At 34.9% G+C, this 23,694-nt stretch overlaps 2 protein-coding genes across 2 annotated transcripts in view; both read right to left on the reverse strand.

Annotated features, from left to right (window-relative positions):
• Nucleotides 1–23,694, reverse strand: part of LOC136031588 (potassium voltage-gated channel protein Shaw-like) — a 104,116-nt gene that overhangs the window by 24,040 nt on the left and 56,382 nt on the right. The window contains exon 7 of the mRNA XM_065711256.1: nt 19,773–19,895. Coding sequence (XP_065567328.1) covers nt 19,773–19,895 — 123 coding nt within the window. The remainder of the gene's footprint in view (nt 1–19,772; nt 19,896–23,694) is intronic.
• Nucleotides 2,462–11,091, reverse strand: LOC136031587 (uncharacterized). The gene is made up of 3 exons (XM_065711255.1): nt 11,003–11,091; nt 7,604–7,784; nt 2,462–3,024 (listed from the first exon to the last, which is right to left on the reverse strand). Exons 1-3 carry the CDS (start codon nt 11,075–11,077, stop codon nt 2,576–2,578), a joined length of 705 nt encoding a protein of 234 aa, XP_065567327.1. The 5' UTR covers nt 11,078–11,091; the 3' UTR covers nt 2,462–2,575.

The raw sequence follows: 23,694 nt of genomic DNA on the forward strand, positions 1-23,694 counted from the left end.
GAAACTAGCACTCATCACGTGAATTTCCTTTTTTCTGAGCCTTTATTATTAATCCAGCTCTGAACAGATCAGAAACGAAGTCAGAACAGTAACTCATCTGGAAAATAGTTTTTAGGTGCCCAAGTAACAAAATAGAATCAGGCACGAGATTCTAAATACAAACTAAGCCAGCATCACGAGATGTACTTTTCTGCAGCTTAGAATCGCACTCCAAAGTCGGAAATTGTTTAATGATAAAACTAAAAGAGAAAATCTATAGATCAGACAGTCGGTCTTTGAGCTGTTTTCCACAGCATAAATATTATATACGAACAGTAGTGTAAACTTTACTTAAAGATGATACATATCATAGTGCGCTGATTGGGAAGTTCCCAGTACGTCAGAGCAATAGTTTCAGTTGCTACTTGGTATTCGATCAGATCACTCCTGTCGTAATGCGCTAACATTTATTTGATCGTTCCTGTCGTAATGCGTAATGCGCCAACCGATCTGGCACAAAAGTAATTTGAATGGTATAAACAGTAGTCATCCCTATACCTAAAAGAAATTTGGAGCTTATTAATGTGCAATTACCTTAAGGTCAAATAAAAAGTTGAAATAGTTCAAAAGATAATCGGTAAATAAACAATTTCAATTATCCATTAGCTTTGTTTATTGAATTCATCGATACTTTAAGCGCAGAACAAAAAACTTAATGTAAAGAGAAAGAGGGCTAGGGAAGGGACAGCCCCTCGTATATGGATTAATTTCTGTCTGTTTTAAGTTTTAATGTCGTTCTTTACATTCATCATTTGAAAAATACTCTTTTTTTTATCAGACAGTTCCTGGTAACAAACTGTGAGTGAGGAGAGATTCGGCCCAATAGTTGTCAAAACTCTAGGAAAAGGAATTTGAAATATTGAAAATAACATTGAATGCGCCAAAAGGATTGGCTTTTTATGCTGATTTCGAACAGATAAATTCATTAGGTCAAATGCAACCTACGATGCAAAAAAGGGGATTTGCGAAAAAGGGGAAACAACCCAAAAAGTCACGCGATCTTGAAGAAAATCACACCATCGAATTCAGCATGTACGAGAGCTTTGTTATAAAGGTTTCAAGTACATGTACAAAAACGTGGCATTTTTACAGTTTTTGCCAGAAGAAAGACTACGAATGTGTGTCTATTTGTATTTGCTTTTTTTCTCCCGGGCGATGGTATCAAACCAATGGCCCTAGAAGATTGGAAGACGATTCATTGAAATGGAAGGTCTAGTGCCTTGTTCAAGTTACCTAAAACATTGGAGGGCAACTAGCCTTATTCCCAAGCTCCTTTTTTACCCAATTACATCCGATCAAAATCCTTAGATAGCCGTTTTATCAGCATAGTTGAAACTCTGATAATCATGTCCCTGGGGATGACATGGCCCCGTACAGCCACAGGGAAAACAAATGTAAGCTATGCAACTATCCGATTCTGTATGTATAATATATGTTGTTGGAAATATATGTAAGCTTTTCGGGTGGAATTTTCTGGATGGGGAGTAAAATTTCCAGTGTAAATTTTCGAAGGAAATTTTATGCGGTAGGGAAGGACTGTAAGCTATAAAACTTTCACATTGTTTACGTACAGTATTGTTATTGGGAAATATATGGAAATTGTTCAGGGGGAACTCTTTTAGGGAGGAATGCGTATTTTCAGGGGACAATTCTCCACGGAAGAGGGGGGGGGAATTCCCAGTGTGATTTGAAAAACAGTCAAAACTAAGTAAAGATAACAAAAATAGAACGAAGGGAAGAAGAAATTTCCAGGGGAATCGTCTGGGAGGAATTTTCAGCAAGGAGGTATTGGACCTGGGGAATTTTCCAGCAGCGGGATTTAAACGGGGACGAATCTTCTGCACTGAAAGTTTTTTGTGGGGGATAGATTTCCAGGTAAATTTTTCATGGAGAGGACGATTGGATTTCCCGTAATGATTTGAAAAACAATCTGAATCTTAATAAGAATAAAAAACCTTTTTTCAGCCAAAAATAAGGAGCAGCCTTAGAACTTAAAACAAACGGAAATTATGCCGTATAGAATGGGGCTCTCCCTTCCTCAGCCCTCGGCCTTTACGGTAAAATTTGATTTTGTATCCCAAAAGTTTAAGAAAAACTTTTGAAACACTAAAACCGTTTATTTAAATCAAGAAGGTTATTTAAAGCACTAAAAACTTAAGTGCAACGAAGAGTTAAGGAAGGGGCAGCCCCCATTATTTACGGAATAAGTTCTGTTCGTTTTAAGTTTTAAAAATAATCCTTATATTCAGTTGATAAGAAAAAGTATTTGTTTTTATCTAAAAACGGGTAAACGAACTACCAGCTAAAAAATCAAGCATTCAGAGGCACTATTCAGAACACAAGCATTCAGAACACCTTTTTCAAAATGATTTAAAATCATTTTTATTAAGTATCGAAAAAAACAAATCAGCTACAAATTTAAAGAGATATTAAAGATAATCGCACAGGGTCGTAATTAGACCTATTGTATTGTCTGTACCTTCCAAATCTCTACTTATTCAACCATGTTATTTGGATTATTTTCATATTCTTGGTTCTATTTTGAACAAGAAGCCTCCTCTACCTTTTTCTTAATACGGTCGAGCTGCAATCTCAGTTCTAAATTCTCATTTTCCAGCTTAGCTACTTTTGCAAATGTAAGCTGTCTGTTTAGAGCTTTCTTGCAAATTTTTTCTTTTTTCTTCCTTCCCATGTTTTTCAGTGCCTCATTTTTTTGCTCCGCATTCAGCCAGCTCCAGATTAAAAGAGGTGATATGTCAGGAGGACACTTTCTTCGAGCAGCTAAAGAAGGAGCCATGATGTCTTTTTCTTTGCCTGTTATAGTCAATCTATAGCAGCTTCCTAGTTTTACATGGATTGGATTGATTGCCTTCTCATGTCTACTAGGTCCACAAATTAGATCTGGCAAAGACGCACTACGTTTCATTTCAAGAGAAACACAGGATACCTTGTGGTTCTGAGCTCTTGTCTTTCTTTCTTCTGTATCTGAAAGAAGCAAAATCAACGATTTATCAACAGTTACTATTACAGATATACCCAAGAGGCTTTGAGGTCTGAAGTCCTCTGTGAAAAACCTGACAAATGACAATGGGACATTCGTTTTTGGCCATTTTGCAGCTAAAAATACCTAAAAACCACTTACGGGTCTCACCTTTGTCTGGCATACGGTTTTGCTACAGTTTTAGATCATTTTTGATTTCTTGTTGACTTATACAACAATTTGAACATTTTATATTCAATTTAAGACTTTCTGTTACCAATTGCAATTTTTTGGGGTTTTATAAAAAGTTTGTCTATGCATATTTGATTTTTTTTTCAGTCCGGATGGCCCATACGATTATCAGCTTCATACTTTAGAAAAATGTACTTAGAATCACGCCAGAATAAATTTTAATTGAGCTTCAGGGTATCAATATTTGTAGCCCCCTCCCTCAGAAATAACGTCGAAACATGATTTTAATGATTTAGCAGGTAAATCACCTGCTAAATTAAATAAAAACCTTGACTTCCTTCCAACCTAGAGTCTTGACTACAGGTTAGACCAATTATTTTGATCACTACACAGATTTTTATTTTCTCCCATTGATTTTCTACTGTTTTAATGATGTTTTTTCTACTTAAAGCTATTTCTAAGGTTTCTTACAAACCTTACCTTTTAATGAATAGTTAATATTCTTTTTTAAACTTCGAGTCTGCATATGAAATTTTCAGCTTCTAAACAAAGAAAATCTATTTATATCCATCTGAAAAGAAAACAAATTTTTTTACTGTAACCTTCCTAAAACGCTCTTGAAGCTCAAAAGACCTTTAGCAAAACAAAGTTCAAAATACTGCATGGATTTAGTATTCTTTAACCTTAATAGGCCATAAAAGTGCATCAAATTTTTTGTTTCGTAAAATTATAGATTATGTTTACTCAAACAAAAAAAAAAGAAAGGAAGCAAAATCTACCATGCTATTGATGTAATATGAATTTTGTTTATTTTATTAGCTGAACATCGTTGAGATTAAAAACATACTACAAACAGAAATCTTTTTAACCATAATGCTTCGATTTTTTCTGCGTTTATTCATCTGTTAAGGGCAACGCATTAAAAAATTTATTTTAAAAAACTGTAAGTAAGGAGAGACAAGTGCTAACAGTAACCGAAAGTTTCAGAAGATCAGATTTAATAGCAAAGAACACATTCGAAGAATTGAATTTTTATTATGATTCTGAATATATGTTAATAAAGTTGAAAATTAACCACCGAAATTTACAAACCTGAGAAAATTTGCGGGATGTTCAGTAAAAGCGGGAAAAAATACCCAAAAGGCAAGAGATCTTGATATAAATCACACCATCAAATTGAACACAGTTAAGAACGCTGTCACGAAGCTTTGAAGCCACAATGTATAAAAATGCCAACTTCTATATTTGTTATAGAAAGAATGATCACGGATGCGGATTTATTGTTTTTTTTTGTTTTTTTTGTTGTTTTTTTTAGGGGTGGACATGTCAAATCACAGGTCTTAGAAACCCGGAAAATAATCATTTTAATGGAAGTTTGAAAGTTCTAGTGGCCTTATAAAGTAGCGAAAAAAACTCCGCCACAGCAAGGAGATATTTTCTACCGTTGTGTGACACAAGACATTAATTGCCGCCTAAAGATGGTAGACAAATTTTCGAGTGAAAATTCTTTGATCTTTGTTGTTTGATCTGACACTGTTTTTGAAGTTATGGGCTGTTTCATCTGTTAGTATGGGATGTGATCGTCTCCTACTAGGTTGCCGCTACCTCTGCATCTCTGATTGAAGAGTTCATGGTAACGTACTGTAAGCAACAAGCAATTCGTGCTAACAGCAACAGAAACTCTGAAAACTGGTTTTGATAATAAAATATAAATCAAAATGAGTAGACTGACTACGGTTATTCCAAATATGCAAAATTCGTTGAATTTATTGCTAACCACCAAATCTATAATCCTGAGAAAAAATGTCTGACTTTCCAAAAAGGGGAAACATCATCAAGAGGAAAAATGACATCGACCAAATTACAAAATTAACTTCAGCACATTAGGGAGCCCTATTGTAGAGGCTTTAAGCTCTCCTTTAAGAAAACTAAGAATTCTGATTTGTGTCGAGAAGGAAAATCATGAATACATCTTAAGTTGTTTTGCTTTCTTCCTAAGAACCAAATGTCCGAACCACATATTCGAACCAAATGTCATAAGAAATCAGACAATATGCCTTGTCTGACTGAAAATTAAAAGCTCTAGCACCTTTTTTAAGCAGCCAAAAAATTTGTACCACAGGTAAGTGATACTTTCTGCCATTTCGTGGTACAAAACTATAGTTTTGCCTTAAAGAGGGTCAAGATACTACTGATTAAAACGCTGAAACATCCAGTCAATTTAAAATTATCAAAAATCAAGATATTGAGCTTGCCAGTTTAGGAGGGGGTAGTACCACGGCGTATTTGTTCCTAGAGATGTACGTAACCTATGTAATATAAACTGCAAATACGGACAATTCTTGTTTAATCTTTCATTAACTAAAGTTCATTGAAACAATTTATCTCTAATCCCGCTTTAATCTCTGGCAAATTTTTGAATTACGCCTATAATATTGGTGGTAGGTGTCTATAGGGTCCCTCTTACTGCAGACAATGATTTACTGCGTAACGAAAAAGAATACGATTACATGCTTACCGATCCAAAGGAAAAAAAGCTGGGGGTGGATCATGAGTGCCACCAGGAAATTTTTCAGGCAGAGTGGTTGGAGAGAAAGGGGCGTCGGGCAAGTGCCATCAGGAGCTATTTTCGTATATATTTCAAGGGTAATATATTTCATTTTCTACCAGAGCCAACACTCTACCATTATCAGTTCAAAAAGCATAAGCCTTCAACGTATTTATTTGTTAACTTTTTTCATCTAAAACCAATTCGTATGAAAGGCGTTATCGTAGAAACTTCTGAGGGGGCTGATTTGATCGAAAACTGAAAGTTCTTGTGTCTTTTTAAGAGTCAAAAGAGATTGGAAGGTGACCAGCCCCACCTTCCCCCCTCCATAATATCTCTCATGATTGCCCCTTAACCGCAAAGACATCCAATCCAAATTTAGGTATAGATATTTTGTTTAAAATTGATGATCGGTCAAGAACCATGCCTCCAGGAATAATCTGACCCCCGGAGTCCCTATAGCAGGAGCTGGAAGTCTTACGAGTTAGCCATTGTTTGTATTTAGGGTTTGTAGGTTTTATCGGGAAACCGGCGCAGGTTCAGCTCTGGGTCTCCAAAAGCCCAAGGGTATTAAGGTGAATCTTTCAGGGAATGAGGAGGGAACGTTGAACTCAATTAGTTGAACTCAACTCGGATAATATGAATACAGGTTATATAAAGAATGTGTCAGCAATATTTTAGGAACGCTGCGGGTATCAAGTTAAAATTTTCCGGGAATTTTAAGGGGAATGTGTAACTAACCAAAAGTTCGTACTAATAACACAGTGAGGTTTTCGAAAAAATACCTACTTTCAGAATAGTATGGAGTATTAGTTAAAGACAGATTAACATGTTAAGATAATCCTTCAATGAACTATTATTGGAAGGAAAAAAAATGCAGCACTACTTTCGTTATAGCATCTGGCGATTTCTTAAGAAAAAGAAAAACATATAAAGGCAAACTGATATAGGGGTATTATATATTATACCCCTATGATATATTATATATTAAAAACTCCGGCAAAAGGAATACCGTTTTATTCCTGTTCTATACGGACCGCAATATGCCTGGGATCAAATGCTCCATCATGCTTCATAACAGTCGTGAAATTAGGTGCCTACATAACAAGTTTTCCGTTGGCTCTAATTCGATTCACTAAAAAATAAATTTCATAACCAAGGACTATCTCAGATTCAGATAGTATTTGGATAGTACGTAGGCTCCATTTGGGCCAAAGTTGCCATTTTGCGGATAAATTCACTTGGATGTTCTGATTTTCTTTTGTCAGTAAGAAAGGACGCTAAAACATCAAAATATCATTTGAAAAACCCTCTCCTGATATTGTATTACCAAACATTTGATACGATCAGCACTAAAAAAGCACATACACACAAAAACAAGCCTTCCTTTCTCCTGCACTACCTAAAAGTTCTAGTTTTATCCCGATGTCGCTCTTGAGATGCTGTAGATACTTTAATAACCCTTACTGCACAATATATTATTGAATTTGGTTCTAAAATAGTTTTCAAAGTCATAGCTCAGCATTTATTTCTTCTCCATCTCCAGAGTATTCCCGGAAAGTTTCAACTTGATACTCAAGGACGTTCAAAACATACTGCAGATATGTTATTTTGATAGCCTGGCAAACAAAAAGTTTTTTGATCAACTTTGGTGGATAAATTCGAAGTTAATTTACTTTAAATATTTAAAATCAGCATAATAAGTATTTTTTCGATAAGGTAATGTTTCTAAAAATCTGGTTTCTACAGTTTTGGTTTATATTTGCAAAGGTTGGTTTTGTGATCTTTATTTGTTGGATATAGCCATGGTTTTTGTATGGCCTTCTATTTATTGATTTTCTTACCAATTGTAGTATCTGATAGTACCTCGCACGAAATCGATTTTCGTTCTTCGAAGCATCGCTCAACAGATTTTTTGGGTAAAGACAAAATAATGCTTTCAATGCTGGTAGAGTGGGAGTTAGTATGCCTTCTCTTGCCACTGAAAGTAATCTGAAGTCTGTCGGAAGTAAAAACTCTCTGCCTCTGAAAAAAGAATTTATTTTTATTATTTTATAAGGTGGATGAGAATGTATTTTAATGATGGAGAATAAGTCTTTCTACTATCCTTTTCAGGAAAGTTTTATTACTCGTTTGTTACATGTTCAAAAGAAAAGTTGGGATACCGTGAAAGCTATTGAAGAGGTAAAGACACAGAAATATTTTGGTTAGTTAATCAGATGTATCATAAAGAGAAAATATATTTTGGGGGCAGTGAAAAGTGTAATTTCTTTTTTTGAGTACTTTTGCCGTCTGTTCATTAGAAAAATTGAATTCATGCTGAAGCTATTAAAAACGAAAAAGAAGAAAAACAGAAAAGAGGTTTCGACAACCTGTTTGAAGTAACGAGAGGTCAGGGGATATTGTCCATGCCAATAGTAAGCGAAACTCTAAAAGGTATAGATGAGGGAATGTAGAAGATTGTTCTGTATAATGACTGTTAGGTAACTCATGAATAAATGAATTAGGAAGATCATTTTTCAATATATATATATATATATATATATATATATATATATATATATATATATATATATATATATATATATATATATATATATATATATATATATATATATATATCACCTTCAGAATAGCGAGATCTTACAATTTTAGAATCAACAAATCTAATAGATTGTGTTGTTGTATTTTTTTTTTTTTTTTAAATATAAACTTCGTGAATCCTATGGGCAAGGTTCGTGCATTCATTGACTAACTGTGTTACTCACATTGGGTTACTACAAACTGTTTGATTCAATGCTTTTTTATGCGTGAGGGATGCTATTATTCCCTCCTCCAACCCTTAGAATCAAGTTTGATATTCGTACAGAAATGCCTCAAGAATGAAAATCACTCCTTAAAGATTATTTCCCTTCAAATATTTAGCAAAATGCGGGAGGAGGTTCGGAATATTAAAAATCTATTAGTGGGTCAAGATGTCCATTGTTTTAAAATGTTCTATGAAAGAACCTTTTCTTGTAAGGGTATGTCCCATGGACGCCGAAATGGTACCAGGAGGCAATAGCCCAATTAACAAAATGGTGTTAAAGATATATATAAATAACAACAATAGAAATATTTCGATTTAAGTCCGGTTAAAAATAAAAGTCCTGTGGCACTTGCCTCTCTCCCCCTTCTCCAAAATATTTCCAGCGGTTCTCATGATATCCCCACCTTTTTTTAGTCAACTAAAAAAGTTGACTTTTTTATCTGCAAAAGAAGGAACCTATCAGCACGCAGCCCCTATTTTACAGACTTAATCCGAAGAATCAGAATATTGAAGGGACATTAAAATTAATTTCTACCATGTCCCCACCCAAAACTCCTTCCATATTTACGTTAAGATTCAGAAAGAATTGGTAATTTTGAGACACAAATTACAGTTTTTAGACTTCATGAGCTCTCCCTACGCAATGATCCACTTTCCCTCCTCCATTCAAGCTGATACTTAGCGCAATTATACATCACTGTGTAATTTTAGCAATCTTCCAATGAATCAGATTGACTAAATGAAGACTTAAAATAAATGTCTATATCAACAGTTCCTACAAATTCAAGACTACGTGAATCCTTAGGAACAAACGCGGCACTACAACTTTTAAAAGTGTGAAGCTCATTGTATGTATTTTATGAGTATATGAATCCTAAAACTAACTTATTATATGAATACTAAATATTTTTAATCGATAGTTTTTTGGTTATTCAAAAAGAGCCCTAGAACTTTTGGTTTTTGCACAAATGAGAGTTCTCCTACTTTTTCAGTACCAGTAACCTCTTCAATAAGGTTCTTCGATATGCTGAATTTGATTATTTAATATTCATGAAGACCACTTGCCTTTTTATGGATGTTTAGCCCCTTTAAAAAAAAATTAGGTAAATTTTCTCAGGCTCGTAGCTTTTGGTGGTCAACTTTAACTTGACGGATACTATCTCAAACCACTATAAAAATTTGACTTTTTTAATTCATATGTTATTATCAAAGCTCCTTTGTTCGATTTTTCATTATTATTACTAGCACGAGTCACTTCTTACTTACAATTTGTTATAACATACTGTAAGAAGACATATGTGTGAGTAGCCGGTGCTTCATAAATTAAGGGCTATCTCCTTGGGGCTTTAAGGTGATGTCAACCCTAGGGGCATACTTAACATGATTATTAGCCCCTTCGGAATTTCTAAAAATTAATAATTATCTGAAAAGTTTCAGCAGTGAGACCTTCACTGGAGTAAATAACTGAAAAGGACACAAAAGGGTCTGATTACCCTCTAACTACTTTTGTTTATGAGAAAATACCATAAAACAATCACTCTCCAAATAATTGAGCCTCTCTCATGCTTCTACCGCTAACCCTTCCATATTAAATGGTCGAGAAAACTTTTTTTTTGTCTTTTCTGGCTCTTTGTCGACCTTAGTATTGGGGCAAACCAGTTTTTTTTTCTGAATTTGGGTCCCTTAGCCTAAGGATTTAGAAATGTAAGTTTTGGATGAGTCACAAAAATTTCTTTTATACTTTCTTGGGTTTCACCTTAAGGGAGGGAGAACCGTAACCCGTAACAATTTTTGTTATGCATAAGGCTCCTTTTGGCACAGGTAAAAATTACACAGGTCAATTTGTAAAAATTGAACTAACCAGGGAATAATGCCTTTTTGCCCATTATTCGACCCATTCTCCAACGAAAATTTTGTTTATCCTTTTGGCTAAAATACGATCCCTTAGAGCTTCAAGCTATTTACGCAAGTAACATCGAGCCAACCCCTATTTCCATTATAAACTGCCTTGTAAACAGATGGCAATTTGGCCTTGGCCCATAGGCAGTGGAGTCGCACCCTGTCAGAGAAACATCTATTGGACCTTTGTACCATTTTGAAGAAAACATCGTCTCTCAAAAACCTTTCTTTGGGAGCCACAGTTGATATCAAAAAGGGTACGGGAGGGCAATGGTTGCCCAACAGTCATATCTAACTCTTAAGAAGGCACTAGGCCCTTTCTGTTTGACTGTGTTCCCTTTGAAGTTTCTAGGACCCTCCCCCTCCATATGAAGTGGCAGGGGAAAAATTATATACGGAAGTATTATGGCTCTTTACTTAGGCAATAATAGACGGTTGCCTCTGAAAATTATTATTATAAACGGATTATATTATCTGGTATTGTAAAGATTCTCCATAGGCTTTAATATGGAGTTTTCAAAAGTAAATTGCCTACCTTTTCATTTTGCGATAATGGCGACAAATGGGTAACGTTTACATTTTGACAAGGTTGAACTTTCACAAGAAACATCTTGAATTTTAGAATATTCCACATTCTATAGAGTGTGTGAAGAAACTAGTAAGCTTTGAAAATTTTTAAATTGAAACAAACGGGCTTAATCGTTTCTAGATGATTGTTGCCATAGATAACCCAACCCAGATCGGTCGAGATTAGATTACCTGCTGGAAAAACAAGTTGACAATTAACAAAAGAGCTATTGCGAAAACAGACATCACGGCTGCAGCAATAGCTGCAACCCACTAAAGAATGAACCGCAGGTCCATAGCCCATAGTGCCCGAAAACACATCTTGAAAAAAGTAGCCATCCAGTGAGCAAAATTAAGGCTGGTTCAGGAATGATAGCTATTTTACTGCATTGGTTTAATTGCACAACTTTATTGCAGAGAAAAATTTTCGGTGCTTTGTATACTGCCTAAGAGAATCACACTCTAAGCCAAACTTATTTTCTTCCCCCAGGTTTAAGACAGGTTAAGAATACGAATTTAACCACCAAAAACACTATTTATAATAGTATTTTCCCAATTCCAATTCAACAAAAATAATTTTATAAAACCGTACAGCCAGCCCTGATAGTTCCGACCAATAGTAGTAGCCAAAATTTTTAAGCGACTCAGTAGTCCTACAACTCATAAACCTTTTTGGGAGTTATCCAACAAAGTGGAGAAATAAAACATGCATTTGTTTAAATTACAGAGTGGTTTATGTGAGAAGTGGTACTATTTTTGTCATCGATAATTTTTTTAATGATAGGATCATTCCTCATGACGGTCGTCTCGGCAATAATCCAGTTCCTTTCACTAGGGAACGTAATTTGCTATGGGTTAGGGAGAGGCAATCCCACCCCCACCCCAAAACTTAGTTTGCTTTCGCCTCGGAAACTTAGTGTCTTCAAAAATATTGTCAAAACTAAGTTAAATGTACATAATTCAAGCATCCACAGAAACAAGTAAGTTTTGTTTAGTACATCTTTGGCTCTGTTGTACTATATGGCTTACTTTTCAGTTTTCACTGTAATTTTCACTTGACTTGGGAAAACCAGCTTCAACTCCCCCCTCCAAAGGATTTTGACGAAACTATGGCACTGTCTGTGGTTATTCTGAATAAATTTTATTTGGAAAAATTATATCTTGCAGAAATCCTAATATCTTGAACTAAACTTTGTGCTAATATTTAGCTATACCTTTGCCTCGAAGCTGGAAGTTAAGGGTATTCCCACTTTAGAAACCTAAGCTAAGTGTCCAAAATAACCCATTGAGCTACAGGAAATTTATATACAATATATCAGTAGCATATGATCAATGATTTTACTACCTCTGGTCTAGTATGACGAATTTATAAGTTTGCCCAGATCTTTCCATTGAACATTTTTTTGGATTTTCTGAGAAGACGTTCAGTTTGTTGTTATTTTTATTTTAGGGACTCTTCTTTCAGCAAATTGTTGTTTTTACCTAATTTAACCATTGAAATGTTTAAATATAATTTTTGAACTGAATTGGCTGCATATATTCCTTTTAAATATTGTTTTTCGGTTCAAAATATCACCTATGTATTCAAAATAAAAAATCGGTGTGAAAAAGTGATGCTGAAGAAAATTAATTGTCAGTATTCTGTTGAGTGAAAATTAAAAAAAATAAATTGCCAGGTTATCTCTGTACATTATGTAGTTTGGCATGTGTAAATTGTTTGTGTCTTTGAAAGGGGTATTAAAACATTTGGCCACGAAAATCCTGAAATTAATCTTTAGAACTGAATTAGTTTCAATTATTCTTTTTAATTTTTGTTTTTCAGTTCAAATATAACGATCCAAATTGAAAGTTATGCGTGAACACTTATGGTGAAGATAATTTCTTGTTAGCCTTTTATTCAACACAAAATACAGGAAATTGTCCCACCAGCTCTGTATATTGGACATTTGTGCATGTGCTAATCGTTTCGATTACGTATTAATAGCAGGACATCACTTAAAGGAAACATGCCCCTAAATATTTCAGCCTCCTCTATATTTTCAAGAACACCTTTTATTGGTATTTTCACTGAGAGACTCCTTTTCGGTATTTTTCATTTTTAAAAAAAGGGAAAGAATTTGCAATTCTATCTACTACTACTACTGACAACTCAGCGCAGCACCAAGCCGCCTGAGGACAATACAGCTAGGCGTGCTCCTCCTTCATCCCAAAATTTTCCAAGCCTCCCTCTATACAACCTCCCAGGAAGCTCCCGTTTCTTTTAAATCTTTCTTTATGACATCCTCCCTTCCCAGCCGCGGAAGACCTGTTTTCCGTTTAGCCCTAGATAGTTGGCAGAAAAAGACATTCTTCGGCAATCTATCATCCTTCATTCGCAGAACGTGCATCTCTCTTTATCTCTTTCCTTATCACTAATTGTGATCCTGTTCTTCTTTAACTGGGATAAGTCCGGATTAATGGACAGAACATTTTGAGAATGTGCTAAACCGAGATAAAATTGCTGGAAAAGATATAGAAGAAAATGAAAAAGTTTGTGATACCTTGGATGTTAACGAAGATTTGTTTTGTAAGGAAGAACTAGCAACAGTGCTAAAGAAAAAAAAATAAGGCTCGAGGTGCTGATGGTGTGGTAAATGAGTACTTTTGTGGCTCTGAGGTTAAAAATAAGTTACTGAAGATTATGAATATAATTTTTGAAAAAGGGGAAGTATCTAGTGATTTTAGGAAAACCTAAATTATACCACTGTATAAGAAAGGTCAAAAGAGAGAATTTGGTAATTACCAAGGCATTAGTCTGGTATCTGTAGGTAGTAAATTACTTAGTTATACACTTAGAAAATGAGGTAGCAGCTGGTTTTGTATTAAATCAGGGGTTAAGCAGGGTTGTATTCTATCCCCCTTGATATGGGTCATTTGATAGATTTTTTCTTAAGAAACACAGAGAAGGCAATGGGAGCCAACGGAATCAAATGGGGAGAAAAACTCTCCTGGACTTATATTATGCTGATGGTTTAAACACCATAGGTGAAAGTATGAGCAAAATGAATGAACTTTTAGAGGTTTTGTAAGTTCACGGTGCAAGAATAGGTTTGAAAATAAATGTTTAGAAGACTACATCACTAAGGCTAGGAATAAGTAAAGATGAAAATGTGACGCTGGGTAATGAAAAGATTGATCAGGTGGACAGCTTCACCTACCTTGATAGTACTATTAGTAAAGACGGCGGGCGCAGTGAAGATGTTAAAATTAGAATAGCTGAGGCTCAGGGTGTTTTTTTTTATACAGTTAAAAAAAAGTTTGGAAGAATAGGAAGATAAGTTTGCAAATCAAGATTAGAATATTGGAAGCTGCAGTGATTACAGTAGTCAAATAAGGCTCTGAAGCACTAGCGCTCCGAAAAGCGGATGGAGATTTTCTAGATATTTTCCAGAGAAATTGCCTACGGACTGTTCTGGTTGCCCAGCTGACAGACCGTATTTTAAACAGCAGGCCTTACGAAAAGTTTGGCCAAAGATTGTCCTTTTTGGCCAACTGTCTAGGTCTAAATGGAAAGCAGGGGTACTGCGGTTGCGGTGGGAGGATGTCATAAGGAATGACTTAAAGACAAAAGGAAGTTCCTGGGAGGGCGTAAAGAGGTAGTTTTTGAATTGCTTGGGATGGAAGAGGAGTGTGCATATCTATATTGTCCTCAGGTGGCTTGGCGCACCAGTGAGCTGTTAGAAGGACATTTTTTTTTACATTTTAGTTTACATTGTTTACATATAGTATTTTTTATTGAGAAATATACGGAAATTTTAGCAGTGACGCCATAGGAACTTCTAGAAGACCTATAGCTGTTACTCCTTTCTTATTTTAATGATTTAAAATGACGAAGAAGTTCAACGGCAATCCATTTCAGGGCAAGGTGTATTTTATCTTTAATTGTTTAAAAACCTAACGAGGGTCAGGAAAAAACTTAAGGGTCCCCTTAAATAAGGGCTTGGTCCCAATTGTACATCAAAAAATACTTTCATGCTTCACGCACACATAGCCTTTTGGTGTCAGCAAACAAAAGATTTTCCGCCATTCTCTATAAGCAGAACCGTTATAGAGTCTAGACGCCTATTGTTTTTCCGAGGAACAAAGTTTGTTATTCATGGCAAACAAAAGATATCCCATTATTTTCCGGAAGCAGAAGCGTCAAGTGATCCTCTATTGATTTACATGGAACAAAGGATTCCTGTTAGTCGTATAGCGGGACCGGATGATTCACTTGTTCTGGGGGATATAAAACTGATACTAGAACGGAATTCTCATCGGTAAATCGCGTAACTTACAGCTCTTTCCCCATGGACAATGGAGAGTCGTGTCATCAATCAGTTTGGTCACTTAAAAAGAGCACTAAAACTTTTGATTTCCATTCGAATGAACTCTTTTTCAATCTTCTAGAACCACTGGTTTGAAACGATCATGCCTGGGAAAAAAAAGAGACCAAAAAACAACTAAACTCGCATCCCTGATCTTTCTTCTGCCAAAAATACAAATTCTGCATTTTTGTAGATAAGAGCTTTAGATCTCTACTGGAGGGTTTTCTGATATTCTGAATCTGATGGTGTGCTTTTTGTTAAGATTACTTGGCTTTTTGGGGTTGTTTTTGCTCCTTTTTTCGAAAATCAGGTAAATTATCTCAGGTTCATAGCTTTTGATGGGCAACAATAAAATTAAAGAACTTGATATATTTGGAATCAACATAAAAAGTCAATCTTTTCCTTGTATTTCTTGCTATCAGACTTCTGTTTTCAAATCTCTTTCTTTTTAGACAATTTTTTTTAGAGTGCTATTGGTCCAAGTCGTTCCTTACTTGCACTTTGTTATCATGAACTGTTTGATTCATAAGGATATTAAATAAAAAAAAAAGTTTTTTAACTGAAAGTAAGGAGCGACATTAAAACTTAAAACGAACAGAAATTACTTCGTATATGAAAGGGGCTGGTCCCTCCTCAACGCCCCACTCTTTACGCTAAAGTTTGAAACTTCCTCTCAACTCTACTTTTTAAAACAGTAAAAAACTTTAGCGCAAAGAGCGGGGCTCTTTGTGAAAAATCCCTGTGAAAACGTCTGTACACTTCCCAATAACCATTACTGTATGTAAGCACAGGTCAAAGTTTATAACTTCTAGCCCCTCCCACGTGGACTGTGGGGGAGTAAGTCGTCCTCAAAGACATAGTTATAAGGTTTTTCAAAAAACTCAAAAGACTATGCTGAATAAAATAGCTATCTCAGAATTTTATCCGATGACTTTGGGAAAATGATTAGCGTGGGAGGGGGCCTAGGTGCCCTCCAATTCTTTTGGTCACTTAAAAAGGACACTAGAACTTTGTATTTCCGTTATAATGAGCCCTCTTGCAACATTTTAGGACCACTGGGTCGATACGACCACCCTTGGGAAAAAAAACAAACGAACAAATAAACACGCATCCGTGATCTGCCTTCTGGCAAAAAATACAAAATTCCACGTTTTTGTAGATAAGAGCTTGAAAGTGATAAGAGCTTCTACAGTATGGCTCTCTGATACGCTGAATAGGGGGTGTTTCCCCCTTTTTTCTAAAGTAAGGCAAATTTTCTCAGGCTCGTAACTTTTGATGGGTAAGGCTAAAGTTGATTAAACTTATATATTTAAAATTACCATTAAAATGCAATTCTTTTGATGTAGCTATTGCTAACAAAATTCAGTTTTTAGAGTTTTGGTTACTATTGAGCCGGGTCGCTCCTTACTACAGTTCGTTACCACGAACTGTTTGATTTGACATGAGTTTGTACAAAAAAAACGTCCTCGTCCTCGTTATAAGGTACAAAAATAAAAGACTAACCTAACTAAAAAAAGTCAAAACCGAAAAATTAAATTTATAATATATGTACTTACCTCTGTTCGGAAATAACGTCTTACTGCATAGGTGCATTCTTGTTAATGCACAAAACACGTCTTCCCTTCCTGAAAAACATGAAAGAAAATTGGAAAAGAATGTAAAACCTGCTAATTTTGTGTTATCTTCGTTAAACTTTTATAATAACATTTTTTAAAAAAAACTGATTTTGCGTGACCCTGACTACATTTTTAATCACAAACAGCTGCAGTAGACAAGCTGCCCCGAATAATTTAATATTATATTGTTTATGTTCTCTTATTGTATTTTATACAATTGAAGTATTTATATTACACCATATTACTATTTTAGACTAAGCTAAAAGTAGTCACAATGAATAAAGTAAATAAATAAAAGAAACAAATGCTTACCTTTTTCCGGAAATAACGTCTTACTCCACATGTGTATTCTTGTTATTGCTCACGATTAGCTCGGATGAATATAGACGCCTTAGCCATATATTAATCAATACATTTATCAATCGGCAGTCTTAAGTCCACTGTCTATTTACATGTTCTGCAGCCAGCGCTATAGTACATGCATAAACCAATTTAAAGCACTCTATCAAAACAGACATTTTTGTTTAATAATGAGTTTTAATAAAGAGTTTTCTTCTATTACCCAGACAGCACTCATCTTACTATAAAGGCTAAAAACAAAAATAATAAAAGACTAATCAAGCGAAAAATAAATGAAAACAATTGGCTTAAAAAAAATGAACCAATGAAGTAAATCAATGAATGCTTACCTTTTCAAACTCCAGATTCCAGTGTAAACTTTGCTTTTCTAAACAATTTGAATGAAAAATTTAGCTCAAGTTTTTGGCTCTTAGTCAAAACGAAAATTCTATACAGAATCATAATTCTTCTTTTACCTTGAATAGACTGTATATATTAAGAGCAAAAGAAACTAAAAGTGATATCTCTTTTAATGACAGCCACTTGATACGTAAATATACGTACTAGTGCTATTTGTACCGCTAAATTCAAATTCGGCAACCATGCTGTGACAGAAATTTTTAAATTTAATTCTATTTTATTCTCTCATTGGTCGGCACTGAGCCACCAATCACAATGAGTCAACGAAGTGGACCTTTTGGCAGATTACACTCCTCCTAGAACTAAAGAAGACTTTATTGTCAATCTTGAGACTCTAAGATAAGACACCCAAGGAAAGATTCTGTTAACGCGCTGTAAAAAAAAAGTACGCCATCAGAACCACTATAGACTCCAACTTTTGATTCCTGGGGAAAATAACAGATATGTTTGAAAATCCACTTGCACGGAAACCAACTATTGACACAGTACTCAGGCTCGTAACTTCTAATGGGTAGGACTAAACTTTATGAATTTTATATATTTCAAATCAGTATTAAAATGCGATTCTTTTCATGTAGCTATTAGTATAAAAAATCCATTTTTTGAGCTTTAGTTACTATTGATCCGGGTCGCTCCTTACTACAGTTCGTTACCACTAACTGTTTGAAAAGAAACTAAAACTGATAAATCCTTTAATGACAGCCATTTGATACGTTATATACGTACTAGTGCTATTTGTAACGCTAAATTCGAATTTGGCAACCATGCTGTGATAGAAATTTTAAATTTAGTTCTATTTTATTCTATCATTGGCCGGCGCTGAGCTATTAATCACAATGAGTCAAGGAAGTGGACCTGTTTGCAGTTTACACTCCTCCTTGAACTAAGAAACACCATATTTTTTATCTTAAGACTCTAAGGCTTATATAAAACACCCAGGGAAAGATTTTGTGAGCGCACTGTAAAAAAAAGAAGCACGCCATCAGAGCCACTATAGTCTGCCAGTTTCGATTCCTGGGGAAAATAACATAGGTATGTCTGAAAATCCACTTGTATAGAAACCAAGTATTGACTTTCAATCGAAACATTTATACTCCTAGTAATAGTAATCGTATTAACGACACTTCTCGACTACTAAGGTGTCTGCATCGGCCGTACACTGCGATGCTACAGCAAGGTACGACCTCTGAAAGGTCGTAAGGTACGGCCCGATCTGAAAGCTACATTATGTTAATAAATTTGAAGGAAGTTAACAAATCAGTTGCTCTATAGTTGCCCAGATGGTACTGAGTATCTTCTTCTTCGTTGTTACAGTCCATGGGGGATTAATTTCCTGTTTTCAAAATGTTTCTCTCATTTTACTGAAAACTCTGACTGTCTTCATATTTTTAGTAATTCTCGAACAAGTATCCTCAGCAAAATGAATCCTAAAGGTATATAGGACTGAAAAATGCCTTGGCCGACCTAGAGATGTATAGGATCTCTAGAGTGCTTTCTTATACGGAATACCTATAGAATTCTTAGGGATATAACCAATTTTCATCAACCCTTTGGGTGTCTTTTTCTTGGGTGTCCTTTATAGAGCTTGGCACACTTTGAGCAAGTGCCCACACATAGAAAACGTAAATTTTTTTTATCATTTTTCTATTTTTTTGCATTTTAGAAAAGGGGAATGGGTTCAAACTAGAAAATCTGCTCTGAAATTGGGGGATATGCCAACACGGATATTTCAATACCAAAAATAAGTAAATAGATGTGAAGGAAGATCGCCATATGGTTATCAGAAGCTCTCTATACAAGAATCTCCAAAGAGATCTGTATGTATTATAAATACATGAGTATATACTTATTCACTGAACCTAAATTAAAACGTACAAATTAATGGAATACATGAAAGTAAGAGAAGCTGTTTTCGAGGTATCAAACAAGGCACCAAGCTATTTCAAGTCACATATAACACAGATCTTTAGCGAAAACTCTATTATTATTTTTATGTTTAGCCTCCTAAAGCGCTTACCTTAAATGTTTGGATTAGAATTTTCAATCCAGGAGAATGTCTCGTCAGTTTAAAAAGCCGCAAAATTCGTATAATTGAAAAGAATTCCAGAATTTCTGCTTCATTCATCCTCTGGGCGATCTCCTATAGAAAGAACGCATACAATTCTTAACAATAGAGTTTATTTTTCAATTTCAATATAAATTAGAAAATAAATTGAAGTTTCCTATTACAATAGATCCTTCTGAATGGACGGGTGAGAAACTTTCTAGGAGAAGACAGAAGCAGACTTTTTTGATATGAAAAGATTTATGTCCAAATACACAGAAAAGAAATTTCTGATCCTTAAAATTATCTTTAATTATTAAAATATTCCAACACGTTATTTCCTACAAACAGCTGACCCGTCAATGTCTAAAGGACATGGTCCTCATTTGGCCCTTTGGAGAAGAATATTATGCAGCCCATACCCCTGGACTATCCGGATATGGACCACTCTTGCCCCCTCCTCTATAAAAATATTGTAGCTACGCCTCTCCATCTACCTGTTGGCTAGTAATACGATCTCAGAAGCATTATAAAATCATTAAAAAGCTATAATTCTGTAATAACAATTGTAAATATAAAAAAAAATTAAAAAGGAATAACTGTAAACTTCAATCAATTGACCGATTATAATCCATCAATTGGTAAAATAATCAGTGATGTCAAATAATGTATAACATCTAGTAATCGACGACACTGAAATTGTTAATGTGAAAACAAAAATTAGAAAATGGACTACGTGTAATTAAAAATAACATATTTTTACCATTATAAGTATTGCTTCTTCACGTCGGTGAAATTTTATCTTGTTTCTTGTTTGATCATAATCATTAGATATTCCCAAGAACTGTTCATTAGCGTAAAACGCACTTGAAATGTATCGTCGTAACAACACTATTAGACTCGTTTACACCTTTTTGGACAAATTGAAGGGAACTTCAAAGAACCACTTAAAAAGTCACAAATTATAATGAACTAAAATCAGTGTGATCTTTTGTTATATCAAAGGATTTAATTCCAACCTAAATGAGCTACTTTTTTATATTTGAAATTGAACTGTTATGGACCCTCTTTTGTGCGGTTGTCATGGGTTCGCTAAAAGGATAATTTAGGAAAAAGGTTCAATTCCTAGATATAGGTTATGAAAGGGGTAAAAGTCAATAGCAAATTAGGAATTAGAATTGCTAAGGACAGAACTAAAACTCAATTATTATGCTATTCTTTTTTCGTACTTTTTCAAAAAGTTCGTGGTAACTCGGGGCAATAGTAACCGAAATTTAAAAAAAGGACTATTGAGACCAATTAATCCATCAAAAATTTTCTATAAATTTAATGTTATCCGTGAAAAGCTAAGAGCCTGAGAACTAGTAATCTAAATGAGGATAACATCACTAGATTCAGCATATCAAAGAACCCTACTGTAGAGGTTTAAGCTCATATCTACAAACACATGAAATGTCACATTTCTTTACTCGGAGAGAAAAAACAGGGATGTGTAGTTAATCGTTTGTGTGTGCATTTTTTTTTCAACCAGGGTTGATCGTATTTTGCCGATGGTCCTGGAGGATCAGGAGGGTGCTCGTTCGTAAAAAAAAGTTCTAGTGTCCTCTTTGAATGACCAAGAATATTATGCCACAGGAAAATCACGCTTTCTGCCATTTTATAACACTAAACTACGATTTGGCTCAAAGAAGACCATGTTGCTGTTGATCGAAAATTCCGAGATAGTCAATGAATTCAAAAATATCAAAAAACTATATATTGAGCGTCCCAGTTGCAGAGGAAGTAACGTCAACCATTGGCGCATTCATTCTTGAAAAGTCAGGTAGTCCTTAGAAGAAAAATAGTTAGTATGGACATTTATCTTAGTGCTTGATTCAACTAAGTTGAATCGCTTGATTTTTCAAGAAATTGCATTTAGTTATGGATAATCCTGCATCAGCCATTAGGAAGGAGGGGCGATGATAAATTGTTTTGGAGAAGGTGGTCCCAGATGCCTAAAAGCGCGTATTTTAATGGCAAAATTGTCTAATTCTCAATCAGCCTTCAGATAGATACCAAAAGGGTATGGTGCTAAGAATTAATATCTCATCTCCCTTCATTTTCAAACAATTCGTGGTAAAGAACTTTATGTAAGGAGCGACCCGGCTAAATAGTAACCGACACTCTAAAAACGGAATTTGATACCAATAGATATAGTAATATAATAATATAATAGATGTAATATATAGATATAGAATTATTAGATATAATAATATATAGAGGATAATAGGTATAATATAATTGAGGATAATAATATAATAGGTCCCAAAGTCACCGGATCAAAATTCTGAGACAGCCATTTTATTCAGCGTAGTCGAAAAACCTTCTAACACTGTCTTTGGGGACACCTTACTCCCCCACAGTCCCAGTGGGAGGGGCTATAAGTTACAAGCTTTGACCAGTGCTTACATGTAGTAATGGTTATTTGGAAGTGTACAGACGTTTTCAGGGGGATTTTTTGGTTGGGGAGGGGTTGAGAAGAGGGGGAATATGTTGGGGGAACTTTCCTTGGAAGATTTTGTCACGGGGGAAGGAAATTTCCATTAAGAAAGTGCAGGATTTTCTAGCATTATTTAAAAAAAATAATGAAAAAATAAATATGAAAAAGTTTTTTCAACTGAAAGTGAGGAACAGCATTAAAACTTAAAACGAACAGAAATTATTTCGCATATGATGGGCTCACCTCCTCCTAATACATCGCTCTTTACGCTAAAGTATTTTTAGTAATTTCAAATATTTATTCTACGGCTTTTGTGATTCAGGGGTCATTCTTAAGAAATTGGGACAAAATTAAAGCTTTAGTGTAAAGAGCGAGGTACTGAAGATGGGGTGAACCCCCTCATATACGTAATAAAAACATGAGAATACAGAAGTTCGTTACGTAAGCTAATTTGTAGGTTACGAATATCTTTTACTAATAAACACATTCGTAAAAAGTTAAAAGTTCTAGTTGCCTTTTTAAGTAACGAAAAAATCGGAGGGCAACTAGGCCTCCTACCCCGCTCCTTTTTTCTCAAAATCATTCGGTCAAAACTATGAGAAAGCCATTTCGTTTTAATTATGCACCTGGGGAGAGCCAAAATAAAATTATGTATTTATTCAAAAACGTTCAGATATTAAATAAAAAAAAAAGGTGTTTTAACGGAAAGTAAGGAGCGACATTAAAACTTATAACGAACAGAAATTACTTCGTATATGAAATGGGCTGCTTCCTCATCAACACCCCGCTCTTTAAGCTAAAGTTTTTTACTGTTTGAAAAAGTAGAGTTAAGAGAAAGAGTCCAACTTTAGCTTAAAGAGCGGGGCGTTGATGAGGAAACAGCCCCTTTCATATACGAAGTAATTTCTGTTCGTTTTAATTTTAATGTCGCTCCTTGCTTTCCGTTAAAAAACCTTTTTTTTTTAATTTAATAGGTTTCAAGCTCCTATCTGCAAAAATGCGTGTTTTTTTATATTTTGCCAGAAGAAAATCACGGATGCGTGTTTATTTGTCTCTTTGTTGTTGTTTTTTTCCTCAGTTGTGATCTTATCAACCCAGTGGTCCTAAAATATCGCATGAAAGCTCATTCGAACGGAAATTAAAAGTTCTAGTTCTCTTTTTAAGTGATCGAAAAATTGGAGTGCAGCAAGACCCCTCCCATTCCTATTTTTCCCAAAGTCGCCCGATCAAAATTTTGAAATACCCATTTTGTTCACCATCGTCGAAAAATGCAATAACTATATCTTTGAGGATGAATTAATCCCCACAATCCCCGGGCTGCAAGTTGTGAACTTTGCCCATTGCTAGCACTGGTTATTGAGAAGTATAAATACGTTTTCAGGGGGATTTTTCTGGTAGGATGGGGGGTCGGGGAGA

Source organism: Artemia franciscana, chromosome 9 (assembly GCF_032884065.1).
Source record: "Artemia franciscana chromosome 9, ASM3288406v1, whole genome shotgun sequence".
Classification (NCBI taxonomy): Eukaryota; Metazoa; Arthropoda; class Branchiopoda; order Anostraca; family Artemiidae; genus Artemia; species Artemia franciscana.

What these genes read in the sequence shown, in the direction of transcription:
- LOC136031587 (XM_065711255.1), bottom strand. Translation starts at nt 11,077, where the DNA reads ATGTTTCTTGTGAAAGTTCAACCTTGTCAAAATGTAAACGTTACCCAT. An exon ending in CATTATCGCAAAATGAAAAG is followed by an intron (nt 7,785 to 11,002) that starts GTAGGCAATTTA and finishes TTCTTTTTTCAG; the next exon opens with AGGCAGAGAGTTTTTACTTC. An exon ending in ACTATCAGATACTACAATTG is followed by an intron (nt 3,025 to 7,603) that starts GTAAGAAAATCA and finishes TGCTTCTTTCAG; the next exon opens with ATACAGAAGAAAGAAAGACA.